The sequence below is a fragment of the Myotis yumanensis genome, unplaced genomic scaffold, assembly GCF_028538775.1.
Source record: "Myotis yumanensis isolate MYYU_CA2020_CCGP unplaced genomic scaffold, mMyoYum1.0.hap1 SCAF_4, whole genome shotgun sequence".
NCBI classification, from domain to species: Eukaryota; Metazoa; Chordata; class Mammalia; order Chiroptera; family Vespertilionidae; genus Myotis; species Myotis yumanensis.
Genome location: NW_027223755.1, coordinates 111,047,215 through 111,065,353, shown reverse-complemented (window position 1 = coordinate 111,065,353; position 18,139 = coordinate 111,047,215). Strand labels below are relative to the sequence as shown.

Genomic DNA, 18,139 nt, shown 5'->3' with positions numbered 1-18,139 from the left:
ACTGTTTTTATTACCGAGTTTCGAAACCTTTCACAAGATGATAAACAAGAAAAAAAGGGGAGAAAAAAACCAACAACGTGACAACCACAGCTGATGTAATTCCCCATTGTTCCCAGTCAGCTCCAAACCCACTATGTGCAAAGCCCACTCCCGTGCACCTAAACGAGACGCAGCCTCGGTCATTCCTTTTTTTTTTTTTTTTTAACAACATTAATTTTATCCATGGCTTTAGTCTTTTTTTTTTTTTTTTAATATATTTTTATTGATTTCTGAGAGGAAGGGAGAGAGATAGAGAGATAGAAACATCAATAATGAGAGATAATCATTGATTGGCTGCCTCCTGCACGCCCCCTACTGGGGGAGGATTGAGCTCACAACCCGGCATGTGCCTTTGGCCCTAATCGAACCTGGGACCCTTTATCTACAGGCTGACGCTCTATCCAGTGAGCCAAACCAGCTGGGGCAGGCTTGGAAATTCTTTATTCTAGTTGTAGTAGCTTATGATTCAGGTGCAGCCAAACAAGCTCGAGGACAGACTACACAGACTTTACCATGTGGGCTTGGAGTTGCAAATATGGAACTAAAATCTACACCGAACTGATAGAAACTGAGCACAGACCCAGGGCAGAGCCTGGGAACTCCTGTGTCAGTCTTGCCTCCTAAAGTGCTCTCTTATGCACAGACCAGTCAGACGAAGATGCAGAGCTCTGTGGTTAGTTTAAATTATACACCCTGTAGGTTGTATGAGTTCGTCTTGGATATTAACCTCTTATTGGATATATCATTAGCAAATGTCTTTTTCCATTGGGTAGGTTGTTTTTTTGTTTTATTGATGGTTTCATTTACTGTGCAAAAGTTTTTTAATTCAATGTAATCTCATTTGTTTACTTTTTCTTTTGTTTCCTTTGTCTGCCAAAAAAATATTACTAAGAGTGATGTCCAACAGTTCACTGCCTATGTTTTCTTCTAGGAGTTTTATGGTTTGAGGTCTTACATTTAAGTCTTCGATCCATTTTGAATTTATTCTTGTATATGGTGTACGAAGGTAGTCCAGTTTCATTCTTTTGCATGTGTCTGTTTAATTTTCCCAACACCATTTATTGAAGAATCTGTCTTTATCTCATTGTATATTCTTGCCTCCTGAGTCATAGATTACTTGACCATATAGGCATGTGTTTATTTCTGGAGTCTATGTTCTATTCCATTGGTCTGTGTGTCTCTTTTTATACCAGTCTATGCTGTTTTGATTACTGTAGCCTGGTAATATAGTTTGATATCAGGTGGCATGATACCTCCAACTTTGTTCTTTCTCAAGATTGCTGTGGGTATCTAGGGTCTTCTGTGGTCCTGTATAAATTTTTGGATTATTTGTCCTAGTTCTGTGAAAAATGCCAGTGGTATTTTTTTCTTTTTTAATCCTTACCTGGGGATATTTTTTTCATTGATTTTTCCCCCTTTAGAGTGAAAAGGAGGGTGGAGTAGGAGAGAAAGAAGGAAGAGGAGGGGAGAGAGAAACATCAGTGTGAGAAGAGACATATTGATTGGTTGCCTCCTGCTCTAACCACTTGGCTAAACTGGCCAGGCATTTGATAGTAACTGCATTGAATCTATGGATTGCTTTAGGTAGTATGGGCATTTTATTGTTAAAATCTTCCTATCCACGAGCACAGTATATACTTTTGTTTAATTGTTGTCTTTTATTTCCTATTTATTTAGTTATTTATTTATTGTATCCTTACCCAAGGATATTTTTTCTATTGATTTTTAGAGAGAGTGGACGGGAAGGAGGAGGGGAGAGAGAAACATCAGTGTGAGAGAGACATATGGATTGGTTGCCTCCTGCAGCTTTCAGTCTGCTTGTGTCTTTTGATCTGAAGTGGTTCTCTTACAGGTAGCATATGTTTGGGTCTTGGTTTTTATTTTTATCTGTTCAGCCACCCTATGTCTTTTGATTGTAGCATTTAGTCCATTACATTTAAAATAAATATTGATAGTTACATTTAAAATAATTATTGATTGTTTTCCGATTGTGTCATTCTTCTCTGTTCTTTTCATATTCTCTTACTCTCGTTTATATGTTGACTAGTAGCCCAGTGCACAAAATTCGTGCAGGGGGGAGGGGAGTGGGCCCTCAGTCTGGCCTGCACCCTCTCCAATCCGGGACCTCTCGGGAAATGTTCGACTGCCTGTTTGTGCCCACACTTTTTTTTTTTTTTTAAAGAACCAGTTTTGCCTCTGTTGACTTTTTTTTTTTTAATTGATTTTTTTTTTTTACAGAGAGGAAGGGAGAGGGATAGAGAGTTAGAAGCATGATGAGAGAGAAACATTGATTCAGCTGCCTCCTGCACACCCCCTACTGGGGATGTACCCGCAGCCAAGGTACATGCCCCTGGCCGGAATCGAACCTGGGACCCTTTAGTCCGCAGGCCGACGCTCTATCCACTGAGCCAAACCGGTTAGGGCGTGCCCACACTTTTAACAGATGACAGCTCCATTGTTGTTTCTTTCTTTTCATGCTTAAACCCATTGGAATTAGTAGGTATTCAAAGTGTGTATACATTTTGGGGGGACACCCTGTATATCTTTAGTCAGTGGTGAAAGGAACCAACAGCGGGTTTGGAACCCCCAGACAGGGAACCTCGCTCACTCCCGCATGTCTCCCCACTTCACTTTCCACCTTCACAGGCAGTGGGAGAATCAATGTTTTCTCTCATTAACTCGGAAAAGCACGTCCTGTCACCCGCTGCCCAGCAGGAGTGCGCTAGGCCCCACATGAGCGAGGCTCAGTCAGGGCAGCCTTCGCTCATGGGCGCTGGCACCCCAAGTGCACATTCCTCCTCTGCAGTCGCCCCAACTATCCCACCGTTTCACTGAGAGGACGGAACTCCTTGCCGCCTCTGGGTTCCTGATCTTGAATGCTGACCAAAGGCACCTCAGTGAGGGCGGCCCACACCCACTGGGTGTGTCTGTCTGCACCTGCTCCCGCCTCAGCACCTGCACTAGCCCTGGCCTCTGCAGGAACGACATCACCACTGCGCCCTCTCACTGTCATCTCACAGGCGCCCACCCTCAGCACCCAGAACACCCAGACACTCTCCAAAGGACGTGAGCGTGTTGGAGGGGACCTGCGCACGTCCTGTGGGGGACGTAGGCATGCTGGGGTTGATGGAAGTGCATCGGAGGGGTGGGGGGAACTTGCGTGCGCCTTGGTCCGGAACTGTTGCAGGCGCGGGAGGGTGACAGTGTGCTGGGGGACGTTCGCACGCCAGGGCAGGAGGAGAGGATGTGTGCACTGGAAGCCTATGACTTCGCAGATCCGCAAATGCCCATGGTGCGGCCAGGAGGACGTCAATCTGGCCCGCCTCGGTGGCTGTCCCTGTGATCGCACACTTTCTGGGCCAGGAGGCAGGACTTGCGCAGCCACTCCTCAGCGCTGATGGCCTGCAGGCGCTACTTCAGGTCGGCCCACAGGCTCCCCTTGGTGCACTCACGGCTGCCACCACCGCCATAGGGAGTACAGGCCGCCCTCTGCCAGCCCACCTCCCCTGCCCAGAGACTCTCCGGATGCACTCCCCACAGGCCCAGAGAGGCCTGGGTGGGGCAGGACGCCGGCACGCGCTGCTCACCAGCCCGCTATGTTTATAGAGTGGCCGGGGCAGGGTGGGGTGAGACGCCTGCCCACAGCCGCTTGGTGCTTGTGCACATGCACACTGCCCACAGGCCCACCATCTTTGTCGGGTTAATTTGCATGCTCACTCCTGATTGGCTGGTGAGCATAGTGGAGGGATGGCCAATTTACATGTTTCTCTTTTATTATATAGGACTAGAGGCCTGGTGCACGAAATTCGTGCACTGGGGGGAGGGGGGGGGGGGGGGGGGCGGCGCCCCTCAGCCTGGCCTGCACCCTCTCCAATCTGGGACTCCTTGGGGGATTCAGACTGCCTGTTTAGGCCCGATCCTTTACCAGCAGTCGGACATCCCTCTAGCAACTCAGGACCGCTGGCTCTTAACCACTTACCTGCCTGTGTGCCTGCCTGATTGCCCCTAACCACTCTGTTTGCCAGCCTGATCACCCCCAACTGCTGGCCTGATCACCCCCAACTGCCTCCCCTGCCAGCCTGTTTGCCCCCAACTACCCCCTGCCACCGGCCTGATTGCTCCCAACTGCCCCCCCCCACCAGCCTGATTGGGGTTGGGGGGGCCGATTGGGGGTGGGGCTGGCCATGGGGAGGGGCTGTGGTTGGTGGGCTGGGCAACCACCCCCCCCAAATGGGTTGGGGGGGTGGCGATCAGGGCCAGTGGCCTGGGGGAAGAGCCATGGGTGGTTGGCCAGCCAGCCCTGCCCCTGATTGCGGGGGGGCGGGGGGGGGGGCAAGGGGAGAGGCTGCAGGAGATTGGCTGGCCAGCCCTGCCGGAGTGGGGGGATCAAGGGTGGGGCCAACCTGGGGAGGGGCTGCAGGACATTGGCCGCCCAGCCCTGCCCCCTCTTGGGGTGGGGGGGTGCAATCAGGGGCAGATAGCCACGGGGAGGGGCTGTGGGCCTATTGTGGTGGGGCAGGTTGGTCAAGGATGTGGCTGGCGGGGGGGGCGGGGGGGGGTGGGGAAGAGAAGGGGTATTTGGCCAGTCAGCCTGCTCTTCTTTTTTTTTTTTTGGCAACTCCACAATTTTAATTTGTGGTGCCTATGCTATGTCTGAAAAAGACCTTCTCCCCCTGCCCAGGAGAGCGATGGGGAGGGGGCAGCAAAAAATAGAAGACATCCCTCCCTATTGCACACAGACCCTATATACAAGCTCACCTAGCCCAGGCCAGCGGGATGCTTGGCACATTCTAGGATCCCTGCTCAGGGCCTGGAGGGGTGACTGGTGGCAGCACACGTGAGAGGGGACCTCTGGGTGACCACTCTCGTCCTGGCTACTGGTCTTGGCACTTCCTGGTCCCCAGTTCCTTTCTGTTCCTGCCTGCAGCCTTGGTCCCCCTACCTGGCCTCAGATGGCCCCCTTGGCTCCTGGGGGCTCTGTCCTCCCCTCCTAACCTGGAGATCTCAAGGAACGTTATGGCTTCTCAGAGACTCCTCGACAGCCCTATCACTCATGTTCACACAGGGAAGGGGTGCATGTGGCAAAAGCAGCTGTATAAATGCGGGTGCAGGAGCAAGTCCTCCGGGGTCACTTGGACAGTTTGCTGATGACGCAGATCAGGGCCACATTTTCATCCTTGAGGCGCTGGTTGTCAGCTCGGAGATTGGACAGGCCCTTCAGCTCCTCTTCCAGCTCAGCGGCCTTGCACTCCAGGGCCCTGCACTCAAATCTCGCCAGCTCCAGGATGGCCGGCCTCTCTGCAAAGTGTTCTTGCCTCTGCATGGCGCGCTCCAGCTCCACCTTGAGCTGCTCCAGCCGCAGCATGGTCTGGGTCAGGGCCTCACGAAATCTCTCATTCTCAATGTGCAGCTTTTCGTAGACTTTCCTGAAGCTCCCCCAGGCTCTTCCAATTTTGGCTGGGGTTTGGGGTTTAGGTCCTGCTGCCTCAGGAGGGGAAGGGCTGGATTCTGGGCTGATGTCCACTGGCTTCACCTTCTCCCCCTTCACAGGCCCTCTCCTCTCATTGCCAACTCTGCGGTGCTCCCTGGAGGCCTGTGGTCCCCGTCCCTGCCCCTCAGGCACCTCTACTCTGGGCAGGGCCATCAGAATTCTTAACCCCAGGGACTCGGGGCTGCTAGGAAGGGTCCAGGCTCTGAGCACCCTGCTCTCCATGTGGATGGGAGAGTCTGATCAGGGGAAGGCCTGCAGGGGGGAGGGGCTGCGAGGTTGGCTGCTGGCCCCCTGATCAGGCGGTGTGCTGGCTACAGTGGGCATCATAGCGACTGGCCCAATCAGGGCCATGTTCTGCCTGCTCACCACTCCGCAGTCCCAACACGGCCTCCACTGCCCCGCTATCAGGCCTTTGGGATCACCAGCTCAGGGCGCCTGTTTTCCCACAGGTTCAGGCCTGTGGGAAAGAAGGCGCTGGTGATTTCACCTGCATGCGTGTTCGCCAACCATCGGCTGATGGAAAGCACTGCCCGCTTGGGGCCACTCAAACCTGGGCGGGCAGGTCAGGGGCACTGCCGCCAGGGCTATTGCCACTGCCACTGCCGCTGCTGCTGCTGCTGCTGGGGCTTGAGGCACTGACTGAGGCTGCCAGGCATGCCCGTGACCTGCCCGCCCAAGTTGGGTAGCACATGGGATGTGCCAGCGGGCAGATCACTGCTGCCGCCCTGCCCGTAGCACAGCGGATACCCAGGTGGGTACCCGATAGCTGCGGCCCCACTGCCAACCCCAGGACCCGGCGGGAGGCCCGGATGAGGGCAGAGCAGGTGCCGAACACCGTGGCCCCACCTGCCAGCCCTGGGTCCCCCACGGGAGGCCCGGATGAGGGCGGATCGGGTGCCGAACACCGAGGTCCCACCTGCCAGCCCCGGGTTCCCTGCGGGAGGCCCGGATGAGGGCGGAGCGGGTGCCGAACACCGTGGTCCCACCCACCAGCCCCAGGTCCCCGCGGGAGGCCCAGATGAGGATGGAGCGGGTGCTGAACACCTCGGTCCCACCCGCCAGCCCTGGGTCCCCCACGGGAGGCCCGGATGAGGGCGGATCGGGTGCCGAACACCGAGGTCCCACCTGCCAGCCCCGGGTTCCCTGCGGGAGGCCCGGATGAGGGCGGAGCGGGTGCCGAACACCGTGGTCCCACCCACCAGCCCCAGGTCCCCGCGGGAGGCCTGGATGAGGATGGAGCGGGTGCTGAACACCTCGGTCCCACCCGCCAGCCCTGGGTTCCCCACGGGAGGCCCGGATGAGGGCAGGGCGGGTGCCCGATTACCAGGGTCCCACCCGCCAGCCCTGGGTCCCCCGTGGGAGGCCCGGATGAGGGCGGGGCGGGTGCCCGATTACCAGGGTCCCACCCGCCAGCCCTGGGTCCCCCGCAGGAGGCCCGGATGAGGGCAGGGACCTCTGCCGCCAGCCTTGGATGGAAGGGAGCTGGCAGTTGGCAGTCGGTCTGCCTGCAATATGCAAATTAGCCGCCATATTGGCTGGTGGTTAATTTGCATATCTCGCTAATTAGCCAATGGGAAGGGTAGCGGTCGTACGCCAATTACCATGTTTCTCTTTTATTAGTGTAGATGACTTTCTGTAGATTTGTGTTTGGATTCCTTTCTCTTTATTTCTTGTATATCTCTTATAGATTTTTGGCTTGAGGTTATGTCATGCTTCATATATGCCACAAGCTATGTTTATAGCAGTCTATTTTAAGTTGACAGTCCCTTAGGTTCACACACATTCTAAAATCACTACAATTTTTACACTCCCCCTCTATGTTTATGCTTTGGTCATTATTTTTTAGCTTCTGTTGTGTGTTTCTCTTAATTTATTGTTGTAATTACACATGATTGTACTACTTTTGTCTTTTAATCTTTGTACTAGGTTTATAGTTGGTTGAACCACTGATTTTACTGTGTTTGCCTTTGTCAGTGGGCATTTTTCTATATTTTCTTACTTGTATTTTTTATCTTTTCTACTTAAAGAAGTTCCTTTAACATTTCTTGTGATACTGGTTTAATGGTGATGAACTTCTTCAGTTTTTTCTTATCAGGGAAGCTCTTTATCTGTCTTTTGATTCTAGCCTTGCTGGGTAGAGTAATCTTGGTTGTAGGTCTTTGCTTTTCATCACTTTGAATATTTCATGCCAATCCCTTCTGGCCTGAGATGTTCTGTTTAGGAATCAGCTGACAGTCTTATGCGAGTTCCTTTAACTGCTTTTCTCTTTCTGCTTTTAAGATTCTCTCCTTGTTTTTAACCTTTGGCATTTTAATTATGATGTATCCTGGTGTGGACCTAATTGGGTTCATCTTGTTTGAGTCTCTGTGCTTCCTGGGCTTGTATGTTTGTTTCCTTTGCCGGGATAGGGGAGTTTTCTGTCATTATTCGTTCAAATAGAAGTTTTCAATCCCTTTCTCTTTTTCTAAGAGCTGTATGATGTGAATTTTGTTTCTCTTGTTGTGGTTCCTTAAACTATCCTCATTTTTTAAAAAAATTTATTTTTTCTTTTTGCTGTTTTAATTGGTATTTTCTACCACTTTGTCTTTCAAAGGTATTTGATTTGATTCTCTGCTTCATCTAATCTACTGTTGGTTCCTGCTAGTGCAGTGATTCTCAACCTTCTGGCCCTTTTAATACAGTTCCTCGTGTTGTGACCCAACCATAAAATTATTTTCGTTGTTACTTCATAACTGTAATGTTGCTACTGTTATGAATCGAAATGTAAATATCTGATATGCAGGATGGTCTTAGGCGACCCCTGTGAAAGGGTCGTTCGACCGCCAAAGGGGTTGCGACCCACAGGTTGAGAGCCGCTGTGCTAGTGTATTCTTTATTTCTAATACTGTACTCTTCAATTTTGACTGTTTTTTGTTTTTGTTTTTATGTAGGAGACATATACTACTACTTAACCTCTACGGTAAGGTTGACAGTCCTGAGAACTTTTTTAACGTAGCATGTTATGGATGTTTTCCTGCTCCCAAAGGAATGAGGAGCAGACATATTTCCACATGAAATGTGACTTTTAAAAAATGTTTCCTGGCTCTTTGTGTAAGTTCTCACTGAGTTCACCTACTCTTTCCCTAAGTTCATTGAGCTTCCAGCTGCTTTAACAGCTAGCTAACTGGTTTCCCTGACCAGCAACAGTGTGATCCCTGCAAGCCTCTAGTATATTGCTTGTCTCCATTTTGTTTAGTTTTTTTCCTGGACTTCTTTCATTTTGGACATGTTTCTTTGTTGCCTTATTTTGCCTGCCTCTCTGTGTTTGTGTTTCTTTCTGTGACATCCCCCAGCCTTGGTAGAGTGGCTGATGCAGTAGGTGTCCTGTGGGGCCGGTGGTGCAGCCTTCCTGCTCACCTACGTCTGGTGTTTCCGGAGTCCCTTGTGTAGGGTGTGTGTGCCCTCCTGTTGTAGTTGCACCTTGATTGCTGCTGGCCTGTCCGGGGGTAGGGTTGGCCCTCAGGCTGACTGGCTCTGAGGGCTGGCTGTGACTTGAGCGAGTGAGCTGTTTTTCAGGGGTGGACCCCACAGAACGGGGTTTGCTTTAGGGGGGCTCTTTTGGGGCTAGTTATGTAGTGCTCTGCTGTGCTCTGCAGGTGGCCACCGTTTGTGACGGCTCGGGTCCCTTAGGAGAAGCTACCAAGTGATCTGCATTTGGTCACCACTGGTGCTGGGTTTGGTGCACTTGGGAGAGGCAATGCTGAGAGCCCAGACTGGCTGCCACGTGTGCTGCTCCTGTGGCCCTTTAGTTGAAGCTACATCCAAGTCAGTTACTGGCTGTAGCGGGTGCCAGGTTTGGGCCACCTGGTGGGAGTTACAATGCAAGTTGAGACCAATTACTGCTTGTGCCGGGCATGAGGCACTTGGTAAGAGGTACAGGGCACTCCAAGGCCAGCTGCTGCTTCTTTGAGGTTTGTGGGCCTTTGAGAAAACGTAGGAAAGTCCTCAGCGTGAGCAAAGGCAGGCTGCTTATGTGGAGGAGCCGCTGACCGAGGCTCTGGCTGGGTGAGTGTGTTGGGTGGGACACCTCTATGGGATGGAAGGTGTTAGCCAGGTTAATGGAGAGCTCAGATTTAGCACCCCCTGTGTCACAGTGGCACCTGCCAGCACTTCTGCCCCAGCTCTGCCCCTTAGGCCATGTCCTGAAGCTAGTCAGCTCAGGTCCCTCTGTGTGTTCCTGGCACTTTCCAGCTGCTACCCAGTGCTGAAGCCCACAGTGCGTGTTTCTGGGTGAGTCTGTGCTCAACACTTCAAAGCAGCCCTCAGTCTCACCTGCACAGGGTCCCTGCTGAGTTTCATAACCAGCTGTTTTGGGGGTTCCTCGCCCTGGCGCTGGCGCTGTGGCTGGGGGGGTCTGGTGTGAGGTGGGGACTTGCACACAGGAGTTGTCGCCTCATGTGGGTGTGGGGCTAGTCTGTTTTGGTCTCCGCCCCTCCTGCCAGTCTCTACATCATTTCTTTTGTAGATCCTTATCCTCAGTTATGGGGGTTCTGCTCAGCTAGCTTTCAGGTGGCTCTCAAACGTGGTTGTTCTGTAATTTAGTGGTAATTGTAATGTGGCCATGGCGAGCATTGCTGCTTCTTGCTTCGCCATCTTGACCAGAATTCTCTGAATCCTTTTTAAAACTTCCCATGGTCCCAGTTAGTTCCCTCCCGAGTGTTGTGATCATGGCTGTGGCTCAGCCAGCCTCCGTTCTGGCGAATTCTTACTGTGAGCGGTCAGAAAAACCCTTCCAACTGGTCATCCTTCCCCCAGGTGCAGCTCCCACCCCGTCTGCACCCATGGTATGGTGGTTTCTCTCTTTTGGGTGCCGATGGATGGATTATATGTTGGCTGTCATTATTGACTCCAGGAAACACGTAGAAAAAAGATCAACTCCTGTTTGTCTTGGGCTCCTCCCTCCCAGAGTCCCAGAGCAGCACCTGTTACGGAATGGGCACAGTGGAGTGTCGGCTGGACGGTGACTGACAGGCCAGGCCTTCCGCTCTCCCTTATACATTGAGTCTGCGGACCTCACGGCTGGCTCCCCCCTAGTATGGCCAATGAAGAGGATGACCCAGTCGTACAGGAGGTAAGTGCTGTGCCCAGGCTGCAGGCAGGGGCTGGGTTTCTTCTGCCCATCCTCCAGCCAGACTGGGACCTCTTTCCCCAGGTGCCTGCCTGGCTGGCTCCCTCCCTCCCTCCAGGTCTCTGCTGGCATCTCCGTGCCAGAGTGGCTTTCCTGACCAGCCTGTGGTTGTGTGGCCTTCTGCACACTGCCCCTCGGCCCTAGCCCTCTGCCCCTTACCTCGGCCTTGCCTTGCACTTGGCCACAGCACTTAGCCCTAGACTTAAGTCTCCTCCTGCTAGAATGGAAGCTTGGAGAAAGTAGAGTTTTATGGGTTTTTAAAAAAACATTTTTATTGAGAGGAATATTTTTATTAAATATAGAGAGGAAGGGAGAGGGAGAGAGATAGAAACATCAATGATGAGAGAGAATCATTGATCAGCTGCCTCCTGCACGCCCCACACTGGAGATTGAGCCCATATCCCAGGCATGTGCCCTGACTGGAAATCGAACTATGACCTCCTGGTTCATAGGTCAGTGCTCAACCACTGAGCCATGCTGGCTGGGCGAAAGCGTAAACAGAGTTTTTATTCTGTTCACCGCGTCCCCAAAGCCAGGTTCGGGTCCTTGGACGTAATAGTCAGTGGCATTATTTGTTGAATGAAGGAATGGGTCTGCCATCTCCCCTTCACTTCACTGGGGCTCTGAGGACAGTGAGCCTCGGGCAGGAGGGGCTCTGGAGACACTGAGGAGGCGGGGTCTCAGGAGCAGACGGGCGGGAGTGTCATTGCCGATGAGGACACACCCTAGAACTCTGGGCTTTTGCACATGCTGTTCCTCCACCAAGAAGGCCCTGCACCGTGCCTCCCCTGTGCCTGGGCCCTTCACCAGTCCTCCAGGCCTGGAGCCGGGAGAGTAGGTGCATGGTTCCTGTGAGGAGCTGGGAGCAGGCAGGGCATGGTGGGCAGGGAGGTTAGTGTTAAGAAGAAAGAAAGTAGGGCCAGGCAGTCTCCCAAGGGGCTTGCAGGCCCCTCAGTGTGGCCAGGGCGCTAGGCGGATCCAGGCTGGGTGGTGGAAGGCACCCCCCCTGCTGCATCTGCATCAGAAAAGCATTGGCCCTCCTCCAGGAGGCCCTCCTCTGGGCAGCCCCAGGGAAGACACAGTTTATTCGATTGCAGTGAACCTGGGTAGGGCCCTGGGAGCCTGAGGGAGGGGCCCTGGCTGTGTCCAGATTGGAGACGTGGTTCCCTTTGGTGTTAGCAATGGCTGAGCTCTCCCTCCAGCCCCAGACTGCTTTGGGGCCACTGCCACTCACACCAGCGGGCTGGGCAGCCCTGGGTCGGTCTCCTGGCTAAATCTTCTTCCCTTGTCCCCAGGTCGACGTGTACTTGGCCAAAAGTCTGGCGGAGAAGCTCTATCTGTTTCAGGTAATTGAGGGACCTGGAGCTAAAGAAGGAAAGCAGGTACTGGTGGGTGGTGGACGTGCAGTGGGGGGAGTGGGGCCAAGAACCCCGGAGACCTCCGAGTGTGATAGGACAGCTCTCTTCGTTCTCATGGGTGGGTTACATAGTCTCTCATTTCCAAGATGAGACAGCAAGGCAGCCAAGAGGCAGAGCCGTGGTCTGGCTAAAGCTCCACTTCCACCTAGCTGCCAGTCCTTGGGCAAGTTCCTGAATCGCTGTGCCTCAGTTTCCCTATTTGCACAATGGTGAGAGTGTTAATTCCCGACTTGGAGGGTCCCCATGGGGATTAGAATGCTACCTGGTGCAGAGCTGGCACTAAGTTGACAGCCACCGATATTACCGGGCCTCAGAGAGGCCCTTCTGCAGCAGCTCAGGCCTGCCTGCCGGAGCCCCTCCCTCCCGGATATCGTGGCTCACGGTATTGAGCATGGATTGTGCCAGCCGTGGGCAAACTACGGCCCGCAGGCCGGATCCGGCCCGTTTGAAATGAATAAAACTAAAAAAAAAAAAAAAAGACCGGACCCTTTTATGTAATGATGTTTACTTTGAATTTATATTAGTTCACACAAACACTCCATCCATGCTTTTGTTCCGGCCCTCCGGTCCAGTTTAAGAACCCATTGTGGCCCTCGAGTCAAAAAGTTTGCCCACCCCTGGCACTGTGTGCTGACCTCGCTTCAAGCACTTAAACTCATTTATCCCACAATAACTCTGTGTGCTTATTGTTACTGTAATTTTGTAACAGCTTTATTGTGATCTAATCTACACAACATATGATTCCCCCATTTAAGTGGATAAAGCAATGGATTTTAGTCTGTTCATAGGACTGTGCAGCCAGCACCACAGTTTATTTTAGGACATTTGCCCCCCTCCCCATTCCCACCTGCAGCCCTAGGAACCATCACCCTATTTTATATATATATGTATATGTATATGTATATGTATATGTATATGTATGTGTATGTGTATGTACATATATATTTCATTGATTTCAGAGAGGAAGGGAGAGAGAGAAAGAAACATTAATAATGAGAATCATTGATTTGCTTTCTCCTGCACACCCCCTACTGGGGATCAAGCCCGCAACCCAGGCATGTGCCCTCACTGGGAATCGTGTGACCTCCTGGTTCATAGGTTGATGCTCAACCACTGAGCCATACCAGCTGGGCTAACCTATTTTCTGTCTCTATGAGTTTGCCTGTCCTGGACTCACACAATATGTGGCCTTTTTTGTGTCTGGCTGTCATGATTTGGCATGATGTGTTTGAGATTCTCTGGCATATCAGTGCCTCACTCCTGTTTATGGAGGAATAACCCCACAGTGTGGGTCTGTAGGCAGCACGTTTTGTTTATCCGTGCATCAGTTGGTGCTGTGTTGGCTCTCGCGTGTAATGAACGCTGCAGTGCCCTTCCCCTGCAGGTGCCCGAGTGGATATGTGTTTTCATTGCTCCGGGGTGTATCCCTAGGAGTGGGTTTGCTGGGCCACATGGAAGCTCATCGTTTTGAGGAACTGCCAGACTGTTTTGTGCCATTTTTATTCCTGACCATCTGGTTCTTATTTAAAGTATTTTTTCCCATGTTGCATACAGTAAAACGAGGCACAGGGAGGCGGTAATTTGTGCACGGGGCCTGCCTGGGGTGGGGCCTGGGACAGGGCAGCAGCAGTGGCACTGCAAGCGTGTGCTAGGGTAAGGCTGGCATCTGTGCCCCCAGGATCTGCTTTTGTCAGCTTTGGGGCTGGGCTCTCCCTTCAGAACCTGCGCCCTTCACCACCACTCTTTCCAGATGGGCTGGGCTCCAGCCTCCAGCCCAGGAAGCAGAGAAGGTCGCCTTACTGCCACCAGAGCGGCTTCTAGAAAGCGTCATTTCCTTGGCTAGATGCCATCCTGACGTGGCCCCGAAGGAGCGCTCACTTCGCACTGCACAGCTCCCAGGCTCACTGGGGGCCGCGTGGGGCTTTCGGAGAGGGCGTCCGAACATGACTCGGCCGTTCACTCAGTAGCGTATTTGTGGTGGGGGATAGAGAAGTGCGACAGTGAGGATTGACATGGAAGTATGGCCCTAGTGCAGTGGTCGGCAAACTGCGGCTCACGAGCCACATGCGGCTCTTTGGCCCCTTGAGTGTGGCTCTTCCACAAAATACCACGTGTGGGCGCATGTACAGTGCGATTGAAACTTCGTGGCCCGTGCGCAGAAGTCGGTATTTTGTGGAAGAGCCACACTCAAGGGGGCAAAGAGCCGCATGTGGCTCGAGAGCCACAGTTTGCTGACCACGGCCCTAGTGTGTTCAGAGCAGTACCTTAAGGTGTGACATAAAAATAACGTCACACGTGGCGACTCTGCGGCCCAGGGGGCTCTCTGAGGTCAGGGGCCGACAGCTCCCTCCTCTGTCTTCATCTTTCCGTTGTTCCGGGAAAGTCCCTCCAGAGCAGGAGAGACTGCGGCGGCGGTGCGTTCCCGCGTGGCCTCCCCCGGCTTCGGCCTCGAGCGGCACTTGGCCAGTCTCGTTTTCCCTCTTGGTTCCCTTGGACGACCTCCCTTTTGACTCCATGCGGTGCTCTGCGGGTGCCAGAGCCCACAGGGTGATGTGCGGCTCTGGGTTCCTGAGGCTGGGGCTTGCCGATGGGAAGTTGGGGCCTCTGAGCAGTTCTTTGGAAGGAGGCCAGGTGGAGCCAGTGAGAAGGGGAGGCTGCGGAGAGCGGGGGCTGGGCAGGGAGCACTGATGCCTTCCTTCCCTCCAGTACCCTGTGCGCCCAGCCTCGATGACCTACGATGACATCCCACACCTCTCGGCCAGGATCAAGCCCAAGCAGCAGAAGGTGGGCTGCCCTCTGTGCTGGAAGGAGGGCTGGTGGGAGCTGGTGGAGGCGAGGATGGTCCTGCTGGGGACTGGGAGCTCAGCAGTGAATGGAGAGTGAGGAGAACAGCCGCTTGCAGGGCCATGAGAGGCCTGGAGGAGGGAGCCTCCAGGAGGGAAAGGCCTGGGGACTCCTGCTCACAGTGCCTGGGGGCAGGACAGCTGGGAACCGCCTGTCCAGCCCTGCGCTGCCTTTCCGAGAGAAAGTGAAAGTAAGGTTTCTATGAGAAGTCTCTTGATTTTTAATTCAGCTGTCGGCCTCTGGGGGTGTGGAGCTGTGGGGAAGGGGTGACAAAATGACACGACCCTCTCCCGCCTCCCCAAAACCACTCTGGTCTTTTCTGTTGAAATTTGGGTTTGTGGCCTGTGATGTAGACGGAAGCTGAGCCCCTGGGGCGGGACAGGTGCCCTGCTTCCTGCAGGGCCAGGAGTGGGGCAGTCGAGGGTCCCCTGAGGGCTGTGCCTTGGAGTCCTCATGGCTGGTGGGGGTGCTTGGTGCTTCCAGGTAGAGCTTGAGATGGCCATCGACACCCTGAACCCCAACTACTGCCGCAGCAAAGGGGAGCAGATCGCGCTGAATGTGGATGGCACCTGTGCCGATGAGACCAGCACCTACTCCTCGTGAGTCCCTGGCTTCCGGGCCTCGAGCTTCACTCTGTCCAAGTGTGCCTGCTCAGGCCTCAGATGTCGGGGCCTGTGCCCCAGAGCTGGCTTCCGGCCCCCTGCCTCCCACCTTCGAGTAGCGGGCCTGGTGCAGACCCTTCCCCTGGGAAAGGGCTTCTCCGAGGTGGCTCCCCCCACCAAGTCCTTCCCGGGGCCCTGAGGGGTGTAGGGGCTCCCACCCCCTGCTTGTCACCTCAGCTTCCCTCTGGCTGCACATGTAGCCTGTCCTGTGGGTTTGGACCCTGGCTGTTGGGTTTCAGAAGGCGTCTGAAGTTGAGGGGGCTGTGCCTGCCAGGCCTGGGGCTGGTGCTTCCCCCTGGACACCCGTTCTCCCTGTGCTCCCAGGAAGCTGATGGACAAACAGACATTCTGCTCCTCCCAGACCACCAGTAACACATCCCGCTATGCTGCTGCACTCTACAGGCAAGGTACTGAGGGGGTGGGAAGCGGGCTGGGGCTGGGAGGGGCCTGCTCTAGCCTGGTGTCCAGCCCCTCTCCCCCAAATGCTAAACACCCACAGGGGCCAGGCAGCTTGTGCAGATGACAGATTGTCATGGCTCCAGAGTTGGCTGTCAAGGACTTCCGGTTAGCCGCACCCTGTCCTGACAGGGATCGGGCTCCAGGGCACACACAGCATAACTTTCGAGACAAGTGGTGGACTTGTTTTAAATACAAGGTACCATTACTAGGCAGATCTGCCCAAGGAAATGAAAGCTGTGTTTACAGAAAGACTTGTCCCTGCGTGTGTGTAGCAGCATTATTTGTGCTGGTGAAATGACTGTGCAGCTGTCTGTCCATGAGCTGGTGTGGATGGCAACGTGGTGTAGCCACTTGGGAGCATTCTCAGTCACCTCAGAGTGAGGGGCAGACACCGAGAGCCTGGGGGGCAAGGCCCCACGTTTGTGTTCCCATTCATACGAAAGGCCCAGAGTGGACAGATGCACAGGGACAGAACGCAGGGGCGTGGGTGCCAGGGATGGGTGGGGAGTGACTGCTGCGTACAGGTTTCGGCGCGTGATGGAACGTTCTTAAATTGATTGTGGTGCTGGTTGTGCAATTCTGCGTATGTTAGAACACATTGAATTGTATCGCATGTGAATTACATTTCAAACCTGCTAAAAAGTGCAAGGTCTTGTAAGTATTTAGAGTTTATGAAGCAATAAGTGAAACTAATGTGAATACTTAGCAAACAAAATAGAATAGAATCAAAAGTAGCATCAAGTAACTCTTCTACATGTTTAACATCACCTTCCTGGCAGCCAGATGGCCACTCAGTTGCTCATGTGGAGCGTCCTGCTCCCTTGGGGCCTGGCCTCTGGTTTCTGCTCTCCGAAGCCCACGGTCACCTGTGAGATAGATGGTCTCTGCACTGCCTCCCAGGAGAAGCCACGGCCTTCATCAGTGTGGGCTCCTCCGCACTTCAGTAGCTGACTTCTTTTTTTTTTTTTTTTTTTTTTTTTTTTAAATTAAATCTTTATTGTTCAGATTATTACATTTGTTCCTCTTTTTTCCCCCCATAACTCCCCTCCTTCCAGCTCCCACCCCACCCTCCACCCTCACTCCCCACCCACTGTGTTCATCCATAGGTGCATGATTTTTGTCCAGTCACTTCCCGCATCTCTCACACCCCTTTTTCCCCCAAGAATAGTCAGTCTATTCCCTTTCTATGTCCCTGATTCTATTATAATCACCAGTTCATTCTGTACATCAGGTTATTTATTCACTTGATTCTTAGATTCATTTGTTGATAGATGCATGTTTGTTGTTCATAATTTGTATCTTTACCTTTTTCTTCTTCTTCCTCTTCTTAAAGGATACCTTTCAGCATTTCATATAATACTGGTTTGGCGGTGATGAACTCCTTTAGCTTTTCCTTATCTGTGAAGCTCTTTATCTGACCTTCAATTCTGAATGATAGCTTTGCTGGATAAAGTAATCTTGGTTGTAGGTTCTTGGTATTCAGCACTTTGAATATTTCTTGCCATTCCCTTCTGGCCTGCAAAGTTTCTGTTGAGAAATCAGCTGACAGTCGTATGGGTATTCCCTTGTAGGTAATTGAGCCTCTTTCTCTTGCTGCTTTTAAGATTTTCTCTTTGTCTTTTGCTCTTGGCATTTTAATGATGATGTGTCTTGGTGTGGTCCTCTTTGGATTCCTTTTGTTTGGGGTTCTCTGCGCTTCTTGGACCTGTAAGTCCATTTCTTTCACCAGGTGGGGGAAGTTTTCTGCCATTATTTCTTGAAATAGGTTTTCAATATCTTGCTGTCTCTCATCTTCTGGCACTCCAATGACTCTGATATTAGACCGCTTAAAGCTGTCCCAGAGGCTCCTTACACTATCTTCACACTTTCGGATTCTTTTTTCATTTTGCTTTTCCAATTGGGTGTTTTTTGTCGAATCTTTGGTTTGATTATTGTACTCCTCTGGTCTGCTATTGGGTATAATATTCTTTATTTCAGTCCGTGTATGCTTACTTTCTAATTTCTTTATCGTAGCATCGAGGGTCTCATTAGTTTTCGTGAGGCTCTGCACAAATTTATG

The 18,139-nt window shown here is 52.5% G+C and overlaps 1 protein-coding gene and 1 non-coding gene across 3 annotated transcripts in view; one reads left to right on the top strand and one right to left on the bottom strand.

Annotated features, from left to right (window-relative positions):
* Nucleotides 1–18,139, top strand: part of POLR3E (RNA polymerase III subunit E) — a 42,887-nt gene that overhangs the window by 5,330 nt on the left and 19,418 nt on the right. For both annotated transcript variants that reach the window (XM_070413692.1, XM_070413693.1), the window contains 5 exons: nucleotides 10,476–10,640; nucleotides 11,993–12,043; nucleotides 14,822–14,899; nucleotides 15,443–15,558; nucleotides 15,946–16,028. In XM_070413692.1, coding sequence (XP_070269793.1) covers nucleotides 10,605–10,640; nucleotides 11,993–12,043; nucleotides 14,822–14,899; nucleotides 15,443–15,558; nucleotides 15,946–16,028 — 364 coding nt within the window. In that variant the 5' untranslated portion in view covers nucleotides 10,476–10,604. The remainder of the gene's footprint in view (nucleotides 1–10,475; nucleotides 10,641–11,992; nucleotides 12,044–14,821; nucleotides 14,900–15,442; nucleotides 15,559–15,945; nucleotides 16,029–18,139) is intronic.
* Nucleotides 8,453–8,586, bottom strand: LOC139009697 (small nucleolar RNA U109). Its single transcript, XR_011471408.1, has one exon. It is a non-coding gene; the product is annotated as a small nucleolar RNA U109 (small nucleolar RNA).